General features: G+C 33.7%; 1 protein-coding gene across 1 annotated transcript; it reads left to right on the top strand.

The window, feature by feature from the left end:
• The first annotated feature begins 10,236 nt into the window (after positions 1-10,236).
• On the top strand, positions 10,237-20,738 carry LOC123527618 (cell death abnormality protein 1-like). Its single transcript, XM_053523885.1, has 8 exons — positions 10,237-10,304; positions 13,192-13,251; positions 14,594-16,264; positions 17,775-17,907; positions 18,377-18,450; positions 18,899-18,955; positions 19,637-19,696; positions 20,201-20,738. The coding sequence occupies exons 3-8, from the start codon at positions 15,481-15,483 to the stop codon at positions 20,404-20,406; spliced, it is 1,314 nt and encodes a 437-aa protein (XP_053379860.1). The 5' UTR covers positions 10,237-10,304; positions 13,192-13,251; positions 14,594-15,480; the 3' UTR covers positions 20,407-20,738.

Here is a 20,738-nt window from a genome sequence, read left to right as displayed (position 1 = left end):
GTATGAGTATAAACTGTGTATTCTCAGAAATAAGTGTTACACATCTGGAAATAGTATTTTGTTTTAGTAATCATCAAGTAGGGCAATGTTAAAATGTTTTATTAGTATTATTTGTGTAGCGTAAGTACAGTTAAGTTTCCAATTTGGGAAATTTCGAAATTATGTTATGAGCAGGAAGCGGGTTTCAGGTATCAAGTTTCCGGTTCAGGAAACACCCAGAGGTTGACTTCCCGAACGGAAAATTACCCTTACTGAATGTTTTGCATTTTCAAATTAATCAAATAAGCTCATGCGAGTGAACCATTGATTCATTGAAGAGAGGATAACATCTATTATTACTACTATTAGGTTAAATGTCGGGCTCTTGTTGTTCTAGTTTATTGAATAAATTATTCATTAGTGGTAAGTGCCTGTCCTAGTGTTAAAACAAAAAATGGGCTTATATTTGTTAAGTTGACAGTAGTCGAGTACGTTTGTAAGTTTCCAGTAAGGATGGTCAGCACGACTACATCAGTGTTGTTTTCATGTAAGATAGACAGCATGTTTTGATATAGCTTTAGTGTTTAGTGTTACATTGACCGTCGACTTAGCTGAAAGAAATATTTGTTCGTTACATTTGTTTATTTATCAGATACTCTTTCCAGGCACAAGATATTAAATAAGATATACATGTTTTTGATTCGAACGTCGTTGAATAGAATATGTATGTCTTATATAACACAATATTCTTTTCAACATTCAAACTTTATCTATAAATTATTTAAACTTGATTGGTTTGATGTTTAGATTTTTTTATTACTAAAATCATTTCTTTAAATTAAATACACGGTATTTAGTCTAAGAATAAATGTGGTGGACGTAACTATGCGGTGATGTATTGTATTCCTGTATTTATTTGTTTTGTTCGTGTCTAATTGTTTTCGTCTATGTATATTTGTTTATCTTGCCTCCTACAAGTTTCTTGCATTTCTATTGGTCAATAGACGTCACGTGGAGACAGGATATATTCCATATCCTGCTAGTATATTTCAGATATGAATTTTGATTAAAACAAAATGGCTGCCACACTTCTGGCGTAATTGAATCAAGTCAGATTATTTATTAGCTCCAGCGATAGTATCGTTTCCGAGAGTAAATTTAGTGTTTTCTTGCCGATTTCATTCTACCTAAGTTGAGGTTCATGAAGTTTGACAAAAGTTAACCGTAAAACTCTGTATAACTCTGTATGCGATACACGGAAGTTGAAATCTTGTTTTGGAAGTTAAACAGTTAAATCATCGTGAAATAAATGAATTGACATATTTGTTACTCAGCTGTTTTTTGTAGGATCATTTAATCTACGTGCAAGATAAATGAGTTAACAGGAAACGGGATGAAAGCCGAAGTATCAAGACATTTATGACAACGTTAAATCCGGTAACTTTCGAAGGGATGGAACAATAAGTTTTTAGTGTTTCTGATCTAAACCAGTTCATAACCTGTGTAAATGAGCTTTTATGTTTCGTGATTTAACCAAAACACAGGTCATTGTGCATTTTATAACTGGTGTAAATCAACTATAAACAAAACGTGATGACCAAACAAATGATTGTAGGATTCCAGTCTGCACAGTAATTAGCTTTGTTAATTTACAAAATGTGTTGATTATAGCATGTAAGTAAAGGGTAGTCGGCAAGATAAAATCGTTACACTGCTTGTTGGTGTATATTATTAGTTACACTGCTTGTTGGTGACAGGATACGGGATAAACGCTGTCGAGGAAATCCATATCAGGCGAGAGCGAAGCTTCGCTCTCGCCTGATATGGATTTCCTCGACAGCGTATATCCCGTATCCTGTCACCAACAAGCAGTGTAACTAATAATATACACCCATTATGCACGCAGCTATGCATAGAAGGTACCGTTGCTATTTCCGTTAGATCTTTGACTAAATATTTTTACATCTGATATCTAAATTATAATCAGACTAAACTGAGCTAATTATAATTCTTATAATTTGTTATAATTTCTGGTCCTTTTGGAATTATTGGGTCCATTCAATGGCGGTATTGTATTGTCCTCGGGGTTGGGGTGTGATGGGTGTTGCACATTTCATTCTTAAGGACAGGCTGGATCAAATGGAGTCTGATATCACTTTGTCTAGTTGTCTTCTAATTTTCCAAACTTGATACAAACAACAGAAATAGTACCCTTTCCGAGTTATGTTAAATAATAATTACTGTTGCCGATCCTTACTATTTCCACACAAACAGATTTTTTGTCTGCTTAGCTAGTGATTTATTATTTTTGTTTTATTAACCGTTAGCACATGAAATGAATCTGTATCTAGACGGTTACTTTTGTCATCATAATAAAAATATAAAGCAAATATTCGTTGTTTTGCCTGCAATTAATCAGATCTCAGACACCCATCTGTCTTGGAGAAGGTTGGTGGTACCACACAGTTGTCTGTGTAATGTTCGTTGGGGGTGAATTTCGTGTTCCAGTACGATTTAAAGCTGCAGAGTCGTAATATGAATTAGGCTCTGTTGATGTTTGAACAATCTAACAAAACATAACATGTAGTCACCATTTGATATAAACTTGAAGCGGCTTTAAAGATAAAGTTTATGCAATGGCCATTAGCTGATATTACAAATTCAAATTTCTGTAATCAAACTGTTACATGCTAGAACAATAATAATTGTCAAGTTTCGTAAATGATATTGTTTGTCATACACTTTCAGGAAAACTTTCAAATCTAAAAGGGATGTTTTGTCGCTCAAATTTCATTCAGACAAAATATTTTATTATTAAATCTATATTTATAGTCCTTTCCATTGGTCTAGATGTATTCACATGATCAATGATAAAAAGTCGTATTGACTCGAAGGCGGAGCCAAAAACATGTATTGACCTCCAGCTGTGCTGTGACGTCATCACGGTTTGACGTCACAACAATGTGACGTCGTACACAATTTACCACGAAAAATGACCAAAGGCTGCAGATATTTATATTTAAAGTTTATACTTATAAGTATGATATCGCTTTTATCAGGTCGATAAATCCACATATCGACCTCACCAAAAGGCAATAATTGTACAATAGTTTGAAATGGTCAGCTGAAATTGTAGATTTGATGCGACAGTGAAGGACTTTCTTCCTTTTTCTACTCATACACGCAAAGACGAAAACAATCCATGATAACTGCTGTGGTACATCTGATAATTATCGTATTTTTTTAAAACTTGGGTATGTTCTATGAAAAGGGATTTGTTAATATGTGAAGTTGGAATTTCTTTTTCATTTATCTCTCCGACTGAAAACTTACCAGTCATTATAAACAAAAAGAAAAAGTACATATATCTGAATGTCATTAAGGGACCGACCTAGTCCATCCATATGATATTCACAATCCGCTAAATCTATACAAAACTACGAGTCTATCACCAATCTTTTGATGGACCTTATCATTCCAAGACTGCTTCAAGTTCTGAACAAACTGTCTACTAGGATAATAATAGAAAATATCAGGATCAAAACATGACAAGTTTCTTTTCCGAAAAAGGGGGTAGTAAAGTGGCGTATTTCAGACTAATCACCAGCATTGCTATGACTTTGGCAAATATCGCCTTAACAGTTGAAGATTGATTCCATAAAAATCACAACGAATTATTTGTTTTTGGGGTTAAGATAGAAAAATTGGAATTCCACAGGTAGCTCAACATGACAAAAATGAACAAGTTTTAGGCTTGATTTAATTGAGCATATTCATGGACGGAAGTGGTAATGCATGCTACTGCCCACATCCTCTAGCCCCGGGTTGGGCAGAACTCAACATTTACACATGATACAAGTACCAAAGTCACACCGAAACATTTATAGGTCATATGCCAACTTTCCAACTTTTTATGGTGGTAGAAGACCACCGGTGCCCCTCCCGTCAAATTTCATCATGGGCGGGTACCGCTGTAGAACCACCGACTCTCCATAAGCCAGGTGCATGGTAATAGAGTGACGAAGTAAAGTCTCTGTAGTAGAGTGCCGATTGGAAGAAGTGGAGTCTTTGTAGTAGAGTGATAAAGTAGGGCCTTGGTAATTGAGTGGTAGATTGCCGAACTAGAGTATTTGTAGTAGAGTGTAAACGTAGTCTTTGTAGGAGAGTACCAAAGAGCCTCTGTAGCCGAGTGTCGAAGAAGTCTTTGTGATAGAGTGCCGAAGTAGTCTTTATAGTAAATTGCCGACGTACAGTTTCTATAGTGGAGTGTCGAAGAAGTCTTTGTAGCAGAGTACCGATGTACAGTTTCTGTAGCAGAGTGCCGAAGTAGTCTTTATAATAGAGTGCCGATAAAGCCTTTGAAGTAGTTTGTAAAAATGTTCCATATTAAACCGAATATAATAGACTTTTTTCACGTAGAGTGCCAAATTCCTAAACCAGATATGATAATGTACTTTAGTATTAATATTTCTGCCAACCTGGTCCCTCATTTTCTTATTGTCTTCATCTAATTGTAGATGTGAATAGTTTGATAGCTTCAAGTCGACTATCAAATTTGACTGTGACGCCGGAAAGGTCTAAAACTTCCTGTGTGCAATCACCCTCTTAAGCAATGTGTTATTAACTGCAAATCATATGTAGTAAATACAAGCACCGTGTACGTTCACGTACGGTAAACCGGTAAACGTACATAAGGGAGTGGTTAGAGTACAATAGGGTATGTTTGCCGTGCCGAAGAGCAGTGCATTTTTTGTGCATTGCTGTGAAGCTTTTAACAGAAATCACAATGAAACAAATTACAAAATATGAAAACTAAATAATAGTATTTAAATACTGATAAATGCTCAGTGTAAGATTTTTAAAGCATGTCTGACTATTTGAGTCAGGAGACTTTTGAGATCCTCTGTGATGATTTTAAAACAGTGTAGAGGAAAAATGCCACATAAACCATTATTCCCGAAGACGCGGGTACAGCTGTAATGGAACTTTAGCGGTGAAGATTTTTTATCAAATATAGTGTGGTGTAGACAATAGTGTGTTTGACAATGAAATTTTCAAAGAAATCTCAAGTATTAATCTAAATGCGACAAATAATCAGGATAAAAACAACCAAAACATTCCAACCAGTTCTGCCCTGAAAAAAAATACAAATAATGATGACACTGAAATAGCAATGCCTATAATGGTTACACTATAAATCTGTCTGAAACAAAAGATACATTTAAAAACATAATTAATAAATATGTGCCAGAGTTCAACGATATACTGATAGTATTAAAAAATAAGATGTCAAAAAAGATGTTCAAGTATACGTTTTGTGATTGTATGGTTCCTGCCCAGACTCGAACTCGGACCTCCTTTCAATGAACTAAAAGGAGTTCTTTGACTTATCAACTGTAACATATTTCACATAAATCCATAAACATGACACAGAAAAGACATTTTGTATTTTGTTTTTGTATTTCACATCTTTTATTTGCAGTTATTTTTATGTTCATGAATCAAACATAATTCTAATAAACTGTGTCAAACCACTTAATATGTATGGTAAAATGTCATTCGTTTAGTTCAGATATGTTATTAAAAAAATCCGTTTCCCTTAACATAATTATGTCAGCGTATCAATATACAACCAAAATACAATTCAATGTGAATTATTATTTTTAAATATTTAAATCCACTAAAAAACTTTAAATAAAATGTGTCTACAAATTCACAATAACTGAGCTTGCAATTTTCAGACAACATAAATTTTAAGTAATTAGAATTTTGCAAGTTTAACATAAGTATTTCAAGTTATTATTAAGATTCTCATCACCACACGCCCTTTGTATTCAGATAGAGAGATATACTCCTCACACTGCATATAAATAATGGTGTGTAACATCTCGCCATTAATGAATGGTAAACAAACAAAAACAGGGGAAGGTTTGTTTGCCATACGCAAAGCTACATCTTAACAATGGAGTAACCCCGATGGACATTAAAGACTTCCCGTTGAAAATTATAAAATTTATAATGACAACCATTAGGAAGTCAAGCTCACGGTCACCAGTAACACACACTTGTGTTAGACCAAACGCATTTATTTATCCAACCGCTGTTTCAGCTCCCACTTCATCCACTGGCTTCCATAATGTTAGCTACTCTGTCAGGATCAATTTTTATGCACTAGGAACAATGTATCTCTTGCATTTCATTGTTAAAAAGACACAACTAACCAAATACTGTCTAGAGCAACATCAGACATCAAAAACGTCAATGTTTTTATGCAACAAAATACAAAAATACAAACAAAAAACATGATTTAATTAATGTTATCAACGTCAGCAAGTTTAGGTCGTTTCTAGAGGGCGCGAGGGGTGTTGCAAAACAGGCTCTTTAAAAGTCTGATATATATTGCTTTCTTGTTATTTATGCTTCCGAAAGAGCTCTCGCAGGTTTTTATAACTATCACAACAGCAGTGTTTAAATGTCTTGTGGTGGCTTTAACAATTCTCCCCGTACTAAGAATCGGTATTCATTAATACTATAATAGAATTCCGTTTACGCCGGTGCTAGGGGACATGACGGGTGTTGCAAATTTTATTACTTCTCAGGAACAGACTCGATCAAACCGGGTCTGAAATTGTATTGTTTGGTTGCGTTTCATGCTTCCAATGTATCTTTTCACCGATTTTATTAGTCGCAAACAGGCAATTGTTGTGTATCCCATTTTGAAATTATTTGGGTTTAAATGGTGATTAATAAATGGCCAACTAGAAGAGTGACACTTCCACTGTACTAACTAAATCAAATTGATGCTTAACATTTGAAAATGTTTTATTCCATGGGTATTGGCCAGAACTATTTTGCCGTGCTTGATAAGTTACAAACGGTGCAGCTATTGAAGGGAAACAATTTTGGCGTAAATCAAGTTACATAAGATCTAAAGTCATTTTCATAGAAATTGGAAAATCTAATACAAAGATCGTGCCTAGATGGAGAACAAAATTTGCTTGAATGTCTATTTCAAACTGGATAAATGTTCTCCACCTCTGCACATAAGTCAGCCGAACAAAGACATTCCGGTGTATGAGGTGAAGCGGGAAGGAGCCAGATATAAGAAATCTAGGATTCTTCATCGAAACATGCTTCTTCCCTTCATGACCATATCCGGAAATCAGATCATGAACAAGGACAACAGGCTAAAAAAGACACCTTAGCAACTGATGATGCAAACAACAGAACACAGCCTTATGTTATTCCGATGCGACGAGTTCCTGGAAGCATGGGATTATCACCACCATCATCCCCAAATTCAACAGAAGACAGACCCAAACGGCAACGTAAAACGAGATTTCCACATGACTTGATAGAATGTTATAGATGTATATCTTATGTATATGTATGTATTGTTTTTTTATTGTGTGAAACTGATATGTGTATGTGCTTTTGCATGATTCTGTTTGTAGATTTCTGATTTTTTCGGTGTATGATGTTTCAGGAGTATTAGCGCAGTTGGTTCTCAGAGTACTGTTGCATTTGATTTGACTTCTGACAGGCTATATCTAAATAACTTATAAATGTATCACATGCCTGTTGTTTTTATACATACTTATTTCTGATAAGTAGTAGTGCATACTTACCTTAGGTAATGTGTAATACTTACCGTAAATACTTACCGTGAGTAGCTGTATGTACCTGTAAAATGTGAGGACGATAGATGTAATACTTACCGTAAATACTTACCGTGAGTAGCTGTATGTACCTGTAAAATGTGAGGACGATAGATGTAATACTTACCTCGTTATATATATACTTACAGGTAGTTAGAGCTTATAACTTGGTAAAATTGGTCTTAGACCGTATCACTCGCGCTCGATGGTGCACACTGCGAATACTTCGACGTGATATTCATTGATCGTTTATTTTTCTCTTATTTACTTTTATGTTTGACATGATATTTAAAACATTTTCTTGGTAGACCTAAGGAAAATGTCGGGACGACATTTCTTCAAGCAGGGGGAGTATGTCATAGGGTAACATTACAATACATATAAATAAAATGAATAAAGTGGTTGTTGTTTTTCATTATGTATATTCCTTTATATTGTAAAATGACAGCTTTAAGATAGTTATATCCATCATACAGTATTCCCTTTACTTCTTATTTGGTCTATATATATCACCCTTACAATTATCCCGTTAATCCTATTATATTCCCCCTACTTATCCATGCTAACCGTGCACCTATGCCCTTATGAATCGGTGATCTGGACAAGTGCAATGCATCATATGTTTATCCTTCCATAAGGTGTATACAAATAAATATTATCTTTGATAAATTTACTTGCAGGTTAGTGACTGTTTATTATTTTAACTTAGGTTTTCCTCAATAAGATTGTAATTTGACATTTTAAATAGTTGTATGTTTTTAGTAATCATAATAGCATTGTATATTATCATTCTATTGTTTTGTTATTGAATGCATCATGGCACTTGCCATATGTTTGTCCTTCCATAAGGACATACATGATATACAAATAAATATTATCTTTCATAAATTTACTTGCAGTTGCAGTCTTTTATTGGTTCGACCCGAATTACAAGAACATACAAATATTTGACGGAGACGCCTCAGCCGGGAGCATATAATAAGGATGACATAATATATATAAAGTCACCACTTCGTCACAAGTGACCTAGAGATATATGAAATTATCAAACGGCAGATTTCTTAATACGCGGCGTTTTTGAAGAATTTAGATGTCATAGAATGATGTAGGTTTCCGCCATCCTCCGAACAAAACCTATAGGCTGATCACAAGTAGTCCAAATATAAATAGTACTAATCTTTTTTCCTTTCCTAGTGCCTTTTCTCAACAGCAACGTGTTTACTTTTACCCTACCGCGTTTCAGTATGTATCACTTTGCATTCTATCGAAATCGGCATGTTCCTATCGCATTCTATGTAACAATGGCGGCGTAAGAATCTAATATTTTGAAAAGAGAAATTGAAAGAAGCGAAAAGGAGTAAATTTAGCAGGTTGTAATTTGGCGAACTGTAGTTTTCTTATATAAAAGTTAACACCCACTTTTCTTTTTGTTTTTCTAAATTAGCGATATAGTTCTTTATGGGGATATAAGTCTCTGAAAATCTGAAATGCTAGAAAATGTCGAAAACCCGTTTCAAAGTGAGTGAATTTTATATAAGATAAAGAACAGCCGGATTTAGTCTTGTTCAGCCTATAGTTCACGAATGGTGTCGGCCCAGTACAATTTCTCCTTCTTTGCTGTATAGTAAAACAAGCACTTTTGGACATGGATTGTGAATTTCCCAACAAAATTGCAGCATTGACAGCTCTGTATTTCTGAAGAGCAATACTATCCCAGTCAATATATCACAGAAAAACACCACCATCAACGATGAACTTTTTTGTTACACATCAAAGTATCTAGTCCACGTTTAAATTTCCCACTGACATCTGTCATGGCCGCCAGTCTGGTGTAGTTTTTTAATCCTTCCGCATAGAAATGTAGTCCTGAAAAACACACATAAAACAACTGTTAAAGACATCAGAAATGACAAAAAATGTACACAGTATCAATAAATACATTTGGAATTTAACATGTCAAAGTAGGGATAGCGTTAAATTGGGGACTTCAAAATTTCAAAGAACTACTTCCTAGGATACAACGACCCGGAAGTACTTCAATACCGGGGTGACACCGAATTCGGATGTACGGTATGGGTACGGTGCGGTGATTAGAAACAACCAAATTTGCATGGTGTTATAATATGTTAAATATCGACCCGTCCGAAAAAAAAAACTACCGCGAACGCCTTTAAAACATAATGAATAATAATATATAACACGATACTGTACTTATATCGTTGAAAGATTTCGGATCATCGTTATGCTGCAATTCTTATAATTTGTCATCTGACAGTATCGGACTTTGTATGACAAATACCTCATTTACTTGTGCTTTTTGGATATGTCAAATGATTTCAAACTGACATATGAACGATGGCGATATTGGCTCTAGCTTTTCTCCATTTTTTCCTTCTGTTTGTACTGCAAGTCTGCACTATATTGTTTAAGGTAGGTAAATTAGGGAATTTTACGACTGTATATGTATAGTTTCTCTAATATTTAAACAGAACACTAATATATTTGTCTCAAATTGAACAAGCAGTATATATATATCTCTTTTGAGTGTATCGATTTCCTTCCGGGTTGTGAAACGTATCACACATCTCATATGTACAAAGATGCATTTTAATGCTTTGATGGACACTTAAATTCGACGATATTTGTCTGCTATACGTTCGTCTAATGGTAAGTGTTCTTTATCGTTTTCATATATAGTGTCTATAAAGTTTATATCATTTAAAGCCGGGATAAAGACGTGTGTGTGTTGTATATACCGAGAGAGATAGGCATTTTCCGGGGGTTTTTTTGTAAACCTAAAATACTCTCGTACAACGGTGTTTGTATGACTGTATTCATTACAGTTCTAATTCTCTATTTCATTCTTATGCCGCCTTAAGCTGTTGAAACTTTTTCGGTTACAGGTATATCTCGATGTTCCAAGTTTGTCTAATGATAAAACTTCTTTTAAATTACCTCTTTTATATAACGAATGCAAAACATAGATTGAGATTAACGAACATTCAATAGCATCTTACCTCTTATAATGTTATTTAAGGTTAGCTATATACCTATGCATAATTTAATATGAAAAGTAATGTTTTGTATAAATATGTGGCTGATAGTTTGTATTGGTTGCACAATATATATTTTTTTTTCATTTTACTTCCTGTAATTCTATGCATTGTAATGTTAAGGACATATTTATTATCTTACATTAAAATGGTCAGAGAGCTAGATAAGATGTCGAAATGGTTGAGAAAAGATATCATGTGTTCAAGGTAAGACGCTTTGCGCTCGAGATATGGGCACACATTCGAGATAATACGTCGAGCGCTCGAGATTATATTAGAGCGTGTCTGTTTGGTACTAGATAGATCATTAAGGCTAATGAAGACTTAAAGCGCAATGCAGAAATCACATATGATAATTAAAGCAACTAACACAACATCGGCACAATAATATTTTAAGAACTAAAATACAATACCGGTGATAGTGGCTATTGCCTCTATTCTTCTGTTTTGTCATACGAAAAGCGAATCTTTTATTCAAAGTCAATGTTACTCAATATGGGATGTACATTTTCCTCTATTTCAAAAATCCACCTTGGTTAATTGTTCTATGAAACCGGTTTCCATGGAACATTTGTTTGAAGTACATCGGTTCATTTTCTATTGTTGCCTACGTTTTCGTTCACAAGAAAGGAGCCATTTGATCAGAAACGACGCTCGCCTCACTGAATGTTCTCTTTGAAAAACTAGAAAAACATGCATTTCATGCAATTCCATGTTTCTTTTTTTTTAATGACTTCCAATTGTCTTTCATCTTCAGTTTTATCTCTTTTGTAGCCTGCCCAAAGCAACATAAAAGAGACTCAAGCTTTAATGTTCACATAATCTAATGTTTATCATTAAACTGCATTTTATCTTTAGATTTATTTTAAAATATTTGGAATATTTATTATATTTCAATTGGTTTAATATACGCTGTTTCTTACTCTAAAAACAATTTACAGTTATACGGTACTTGGCCATACATCTTATTTTATATAAAAATAAATGAAATAAACAAATTGAAAATTATAAGGTTCTTTCAAAAGGACTAGGGCCTAAGAATTCGCAATGAAAGTTATTAAAGTAAATTTCATTTATTTGATATAATAGAAATTGTGATGTTTTAGTGTCCTTAAGTCGGTGATATGTATCCTCTTAATATAACTCAAATACATTTTGGGTTGATAAGATTATTATATAGTATATAGCTGACGAACACGTCGAATAGGCTTGAAAAGAAGTAGTAGAGTGTCGCTGATTCCCAGGAATCCGGGAAGAAATCTTGGATAATAATTAAGTCAACAATTTGTAAATAACAACAGTTACTAAACGGTTTGTGATACTATATTAATACATGTTTTAGATATCCAAATTATGTTTCCTGTAAATTGTTACTAAACAAAAGTTATTGTTTTTGGGTCAATATGTCAAAGGTTTACTGTGACCTCTAGGCTGAAAATTAGTTTCTGAACTCTAATTCATCAAATGTAAACCCCTATTGAATTTAGGGTCAATGATCCCCCTCTTCCCAAACGAAGTTAAAAAAAATACTCTTTTGTTTTATTTTAATTGCTTTTTATTGTATTTTTCAATATTTCCCCATTCCTGCCAACTCTGTGTCGCCGTGTCCGCTTCTGCTGGTAAGTAATAGTATTATCTTGTATTTAAAAGCCAAGTTAAAAAGGATTTAACATTTTCAGAAATGATGTTTTGAATATTGGACGGTTTTTAATTCACTGAAACCTTTTCTTTCAATCACATAAACTGTCACTTTAAAAATATGCTTACAATATACGAGTTTAAACATGCTCAGACTCAATCAAACCGAGTCTGCTATTATTCTTCTTACTTTCATTCTTTGCTTCCTTAGGATCTTTATACAAATTACAAAATATTGCTTTAAGAGCTCTCAACTTACAAAAGGCATCTGCAATATATGTTTGTCCTAGTATTATGTAAATTTCTCAGCATAACAAAATTGGACAATTTAAATCTACATAAAATGTTAAAAAATGCAAAATTATATGTAAATAAGCATTGTACTATAAATATAGAAAGAGTGCGTGGCAAATTAAGAAAATAAAAAAGTAAATGACAGGTTCCTGGAAGCATTCAGCAAAACAAACACATTCAAGCCGAGCCACTTTTAAATTGCCACAGCAAAAGAAAGATGAAATATGGCGAAATACTATATCTTCCTTTCTCAAAGTTGTTGTACGAGTTTTGTTTCATTATTTTACGTTCAAACAAGTTTATAGCACAATAAGAATTAACTTCCATAAATATCGTTTTATTAAATGTAAACGCAAAAAATCTATACTCATGAAATTTACTACAATTATACATATAGAATTGAACGCATTGGACAACATAGTTATTTTTCAAAACAAATAAACGCAATTAGAGCTGTTCCACAATCAATACGTTGCAAAACGTACGTGTGTTTCTTATTTCTAGTCCCTTGTGTGATGAAAATACAATAAATGATGAAAAACAATAATATCAAAGAATCTACTTTTCAGTTGACGGAGAAATGCTTCATTATTCCCTGACAAGTTTTTGCATTTTGCATTTGACGGTTGGTGAGTTGAACTTTTATACTAAATTTTGTATCCCGTTATACTTATTATTATTTTCATTCCCCATATAGTTTTAGGAAGGAAAAAGGTGTTACTTTATTTTTCATAGAAACAGCATTGGTGTGATGCTATCAAGAATGGCCTTTTCCGCGATATTGCAAGCGCAGACACAAAACTTCGCTGTTTGAAAAATTCTTTCAAAACCGGACACCGCAATTTCAAAAAGGACATTCAAAAGGTAAAGGTCAAAATTGAATTGAAACGAACGTACGATCATTGTTCATCCGATTTAGCCATATTCTAAATGAAAAAAAAATAAAATAAAAACAGGAACTATATTTTATTGGAGGACGTATTAAAATTGAACGAGGGCGGTTTTTGATTTGGCTTATTTATTAAGATGTTGAATAGATCGATATCCTGACAATTAGTTTAATTTTCAAAATGTAGCAAAATTCATGGATTTTCAAGTGTGGTTTAAACCCGTTTAATCGCACACCCCAAAGTATGCATTTTTTGATACATCTTGGAAATAAGTTTCTTTTTATTCTATAATCTTTTTATCTATCCAATCGTGAACGTTCATTTGCGACACTTGACCGTACAATATATTGCCTTATTGGACGCACGTGCGTACAAAAACCCTCTATTTTTTCGTATTTGGACGGTAAAAAAAGGCCCATGTTGAACATATTGTGATAACGCCCGAAACGCGTGAAAATGTTCCGAATGTAAATCGGGTGAAGTAGGCGCTCTAGGTTATGTTAGATTATGCGTCTGGAAATTAGGAAGGCAGAAATACAATATTTAGTGAATCATTTTTAATTTAAACTGAATTAAAATAAGTATAGGTCTTTATCACAGAGATTACTAAATGTGATAACAATCATTAAAATCTGTTTTACTTCAATTTGCATTAAACAGCCCTTCTATGTTATACTAGTGTAATGTAGACCACCATGCGGAAAATCATACTGAGCCTCAGTGTTGATATGCAATGCCATACTAACATGAGCCCGTGCAAAGTGGCTCGATATTCAGGCATTACACGTGCTCAGATATGTAGTGATGTATACCTCCTTTTATGATCCAGACTGTTCACACTTTATGTTAAATTATGTATAGAAAATGCACAAGTGGTAAATTTCCAGTTATAGTGTTTATAAACATTTTACACGAACAACTTACGTCAGGAGCATTGTTAAGTTGTATAAATGGATTGTTAATCTTTGTAGAAAAGGTATTTGTGTAAAACAGATTTTCATTATGAAGAAGTTAGATGTTTTAATAGTCAAATATTCAGATTAAAAATGTAAAACACACTGTAATATTGATTACATTGTAGCTTTAGCCTTGGATTGTGACAAAAGGACCGACTGCCAATGTTGTATTGATAAAGAATGTGGGCAACATCCGTCCTATATCTATATACACTACCATTGTCGCAAAGGATGCATTGATGGTTACAGGGGCGTCCAGTGCTATACAACATGTCCAGAAAACTGTAAAGCTTGTATACAAGACGCGTCAGCAAAATGTACTAAATGTATTGATGGTTACTTTCTTAGAACGGAAAAAGACTGTAAAGGGAAATGTCCTTCCAACTGTGAAACTTGCGATTCACCATCGCATTGTACTAAATGTAAAGAAGGTTATTACAGCAATGGCACCAACAATGACTGCCGATATACTTACTGTCCGGCTAACTGTATGTGCGAGGAAAGAACGTGTACTAAATGTAGAAATGGCTTTTATAACACAAGTGTATTATGTGAAAGTACCTGTCCTCAAAACTGTGCTTCTTGCGTTTCCAGTGAAATATGCAAAGAATGTATAGATGGACATTATAGCGGATTTAAATTTGATAGTCAAGACAATGGTAAATCGGAAACATGTGGTCATAACTGCAGACCGTCTTGCAAACGTTGCATATCATATGACGAATGTACACAATGTGATGAGGGTAGCTATGGACTAACTTGTGAAAAGAATTGCTCAGTAGGATGTGATACAATTAATTGTTCTCACGCTACTGGAGAATGTGATTGCCGCGAGTCTTTTATCGGCACTGACTGCACGAATTGCACAGCGGGTAAATATGGATTGTTTTGCAATATGCCATGTCCGTCGACTTGCATGGATGGTTTATGTGACCAGAATTCTGGAGATTGCATATTTGGGTGTGTAAATAATAATTTCACTTGAAATAGATGTTCCGAATGTATAACTGGTATGTTCGGTAACATGTGTGATGAAGCATGTTCTGATAACTGCAAGAATATTACCTGCGAACGGGACAGCGGGAAATGTTTAGATGGATGTAGAGGCAATTTTAATGGTTCGTTTTGTAAAGATTGCGTGTCAGGTATGTTCGGACCGGAATGTAAATTAGACTGTCCCAAAAGATGCCTTGATGGAATATGTCAGAAGAATTCTGGACACTGTATAACTTGTGACGGACATTTTGCTGGGGCTAAGTGTAATAAATGCATACCTGGATTTTATGGTAGCAACTGTAAAGCACAATGTTCTCAACACTGCTTTAACAGTACATGTGACCAGATCACAGGAAACTGTAATAGAGGCTGTAAAGGCAACTTTTCAGGAGATAAATGTTGCGTAGAAAATGGCTATTGTTCAAAATGCGACACAAATAATAAATGTAGAGAATGCGAAAGTAGTCACTTTGGACTGTCGTGTAAAAAAGATTGTCCTACTGGTTGCGCAAATTCTTGTAAGATCAGTTCAGGCGTTTGTGATTTATGTGAAAAGGATTTCTTTGGTCCTTTCTGCGATTTGAAATGTTCTGATACTTGCAATAAAACAACAGATGTTAACATCTGTGATCAGTTTTCCGGAAAGTGCATTGCTGGATGTAATACTGGTGCATTTGGTGATACATGTAACAAGAGCTGTAGTGAATATTGCGTAAACAATCCGTGCGAACGAGAAGGCGGATTCTGTCTTCATGGCTGCACTGGTGGCTACGATACTTCAGTTTGTTCTACACACTTAGGTATGCAGATTAAAGCATGTTTATTAAAACCTTATTGAAATAACTCTTTTGTAAACGGTAAAAAACGACAATTTTCTAATACAATTTAATTACAAAGATACCAACTAGTTCTTTTTTTTTCATGACGTTACTATTGCTATCATAGGGACATCATACACAGAGGTGGCGGCGAACACTTATTTTACATAACGTTGACATAACATCAAACAGAATAATAATGAAATTACTCCTTATTCTGGATCAGAACAAATGTACACGTAGAACATGACTTGCGATATTAATGGTCTCTTTCGTCACAGAGGAATTATATTGTTCTGCTTATGCCGGTCAGTCGATCAGACGGGTGCTCAGTAGATAGTTAAGTTTCTAACCAAATCCTGAATAACGCTTTGGTTAACAGAAGTCAAAATTCAAAGGACGATGCGCCATGTTTAGAAAACTATCCTTACTGCTTAAAGGGCCAGTAGACGAAAGGTCAGGGAAAAACGTTTCTGCTAAAATACTAGAGAAGAATTTGGTTTACTTCAGTCGAACTTAGTATGACTATTGTGGTTAATAGACAACTGCTTTTATTTCAAGGATCGATTGGTCAACGTCAATGTCAAATAGCTTGTGAAAGGTTAAAGGTCAAGGAAACAGGAGTTTTAGACAGACAAGACAGTCACTGGAAAATTTAAAATTACATTAATCAAACGTCATGTGATGTTTGTTTACGGTCAGAAGATGATAACAATTGCTCTGAGAAAAGGTCAAGGACACATTGATCCAAAACGGTGTCCATACATCATCTTGATAATTAAGGCTTTTAAAGCCATATCGCATTGAAAGTTTTTTCCCAGAATAAATCGGATTATAATTCCATAATTATTTCAATCATTACACTAAGAACAAAATGGCGGAAATTGTGTGTTTTTATTTGGAGTGTTTTATTCTAACTTGAAGTTTTTCCATATGGTTTTACAATACTGTTCTAGTCGGAAGCACATACATGTTATCTGTTACACGGAGACTGATATGTTGGTAAAAGATGTTAAGTTGAATAATTAAAAAGTAAGTTTACGTTATCTTTATTGATTGTTTCGTGGTAAAACTATTTTTTCTTTGTCTAGTGTGTTTTATTTCTGTTTTATTCTTGGAGCATTCAATCCTTTACATATTTCGATGTAACAGAGGTGTGCTTAAGCCGGTGATAGGGACGTGAGAGATGTTTCTTTTTTCATTGCCACTCTTGAACAGACTCAATCAATGGGATTATGTTATTATCTTTCCGAGTTGTATATTTTCTAAGGATCTTTTAAAGTGTCTTATTTAATGAGTCAATTTTACAAAAATGCATATTGTTTTTGTATAATTGATACACATATTAGGACTGAAATTACCACCGTTACTACTTGATATTAGATACAGCTTGCGTGGTGAATATCGCTCTGGGCTATGTTGTTGTACTACACGCATATTGTAAAACTGTGACGTTCTTCTTATTAATCGTTCTATTTTATAATTATGCCAGAAAGCCAGAAGTCAGTGGACTCTAAGCAGACAACCATTATAGTGATGGGCGTTATCATAGCCTTGCTAGTTGTTGCAGTCGTTAGCTTGATTGTTTCTAAGTTTGTGGACTGGAAAAAACAGTCTGCGCAAAGGTAAATATATCATTTGCTATTTGCAAGGAAAAGGTATGATGTGAAACTGCGATATATACATCATATATTACCTGAAATGCAAGTACATAACAGACACGTGATGATACACAGTAAAATATACTCTTTATACATAACTACCGTTATAGGAAAAATATGGAACAACCATAGAAATGCATGGCTTTAATATATCACAAAAATTATAAAATATTCTATTGCGTTTTAAAATTACTATTTTATATCACTACAGATATTTCGTATTTATTAATATCATGAAACTGACTAAACAAATGAGTTTTCAGTCTTGATCTAAAGCTGGCTTCAGACTGAATCTCTTTCAGATAGCTAGGTAGTACGTTCACCATTTGGGACCAACGACGTCCAGATCTGTCTGCTAATTTTGTTCGCATATATATCTTGACAGTCTTTCTTTTGTTAAGCAATAAAAAGTGATATATTTTTGTGATTTCAGAAGTCGTAAAGATACAGATAAATCTTTCAAACATGCGGCCTCGTCTACAAATATTGAACACAGCAGGAGGGACGGTTTGTTTTTAATTCTGCAAACTGTTTTAAATTTATTCATAACTGCTTGCCAATATAAATAAACTGTGTATTAAAATGTGTAACTAGTATCAGTTTGAATGTATGCGGTATGGGCGTGTATATTAACAGTATTGGAAGAACTTTTATTTTTTTTATTTGTTAGGTTAGGTGGTGTGTACTAGAATATGCAGACTTAGTTCTCGTGCTAGGCGCGTTTTCGTAACTGGCCTGATATTTTGTTATGGTAGTGGTGTGTGTGTATACATTCTTGCAATATATAGAAACTGTTTGTTGTGGAACAAATTTGATATAATTTAAGAACAATTGATTTAAATGGCTCTAGAAATTAATTAATTAGCCTTTAGAAAGTACGAAGTCGTATCATAACGCAGAACATTTTACAATTGCAGTTATGTAAAGTTGTTTTTTTTATTGTTTTTTTTTTTAGAACATATGTCTACTGAGCCACAGACTGTTTACTACAATGTCATGGAAGAAATCAAGGGTAAATAACCTCTGTATATATGATCTAGGGTGAAAAGACTCCATCAAACCGAGTCTATTATTACTCTTCTTGGTTGCATTCGTTTCTTTCAAAGCTTTCAAATGACCTTTTTACCGATTTTATTGTTCCATCTTAATATATCAATTGAACGAAAAAGTAAAGTACATCTTTTCAAGTTATGTTATAAAATATCAGTTCACTTAATTTTGATTTTGGTGATTGAACACTCATAGAAAATCCAAGTTATTACTTGCATATCTGAAACTACATTTACTTTAAGAATTATAATAGACAGTCAAACAATGTGGGTAATTATCATTGCTTTCGCGAAGATACGTCGTCCAAATAAGACATAAATACTAGTACAAAAAAACAACAACACAAATGTCATCCAAGTATGACACAATGCATGATTTGTAAGCATGAGTATCATATAATCAGAAGTCAACATTCCTCATTTGAATCGCAGCACTGCTGGTCATTTATGATCGTAAACATTATTCTGAATTTTATTATCATATGTGAATAATTTGTAAATGATATGATACCAATTCAGCTATAACAGTATGATGTAGTAAACAAGAGATATTGTGTTCTAATCTACTGAAATAATAAACTGAAAATGTATAGAACTTCTTTATTTTCTTGCCACACTGTGTTAAAATATAGATTTATTTTCAGACTGCTGCAGTGCGAACAATTCAAATGCAAGTGAATATGAGAAAATAGAATCAATTCAAGGTATGATCATTAAATGCATGTTTCTTTAGGAGTCTTATTTATATGTGTAGTTGTTTAAAAACTGTTGTCCATGACATTAAGGAGTGCTGTTTCCGATCAGAGTCTTGAAAATGGATTGAACACGTTTCTGTTAGAAAGATGAAAAGAGATTATCTAAGCTTTATTTATATATCTGGTTACTCTTTTCTATGATTATATTGTTTATTTTATTTTATTTTATGTTTTTTTTTTTTTGTTTTTTTTTTTTGAGATCTGTTTTATTCACTTAATTTAGTAATTCATATCAAAATTAGTTTAGATTGGATTTTTTTTTACATTTTTATTTATATTATGATTGAACACGAATACGGACATATTTCGTCTGCTGTTTGAACTTCAAGTAAGTATTTTCACGTAATAGAATCTGATATAAACATTTTGTACTTTGAATGTAGTTTGAAACTCCTATATATGTATGTTGAACAATTTCATAACTTTTAATTGACATTTTATTCTTTTGAACAGATATGAGAAGCCAGAAAATGCCTAGCAAAATGCATCTGTATGGTCTGATTGAAACAGATACTCCTCATATATCATTAACCGGAACTGAATATATTATTGATTTACAGTATATATCATATTTATGTCGCAGGGTCATTTGTCTGTATATATCCTATATGAATTACTATCAAGCTTTTTCTCATTTTTCCTATATTTTGTTCCTATAATTCCATTTCATATCCATTATACATCCACATAAATATCATTTTCTGATATCATTAACTAACATGTTGTTTAACCACGGTGACGGGCCTCAATTTGAATGTATTGATATCACCGCCAATTTCCGCCACGCATGCGCACAGCCAGAATAGATTTTGAAGTGAAGACTTGAATCTTTGTCTCTCTTGGTAAAATATTACATTTGCTGTCTGCGTGTGTCTTTCAGTCCACAGAAATCCCAGAAGAGAACACACGTTAGCCCGTATCATATTACATGAAGGGTGACAAATTGGTGGCCAGTGTGACTTTTGGGCGACAGTTTTGTGGACGAATGGTC

The sequence above is a fragment of the Mercenaria mercenaria genome, chromosome 14 (genome assembly GCF_021730395.1).
Source record: "Mercenaria mercenaria strain notata chromosome 14, MADL_Memer_1, whole genome shotgun sequence".
Classification (NCBI taxonomy): domain Eukaryota; kingdom Metazoa; phylum Mollusca; class Bivalvia; order Venerida; family Veneridae; genus Mercenaria; species Mercenaria mercenaria.
The sequence above is the reverse complement of the archived record's forward strand: the minus strand, read 5'-3'. Positions and strand labels throughout refer to the sequence as shown.

Excerpts from the sequence above, each read along its gene's own strand:
- LOC123527618 (XM_053523885.1), top strand. The coding sequence starts at position 15,481 with ATGTTCGGTAACATGTGTGATGAAGCATGTTCTGATAACTGCAAGAAT. Across the intron at positions 17,908-18,376 it reads AAAAAACAGTCTGCGCAAAG|AAGTCGTAAAGATACAGATA; the intron begins GTAAATATATCA and ends TTGTGATTTCAG. Across the intron at positions 18,451-18,898 it reads TGAACACAGCAGGAGGGACG|AACATATGTCTACTGAGCCA; the intron begins GTTTGTTTTTAA and ends TTTTTTTTTTAG.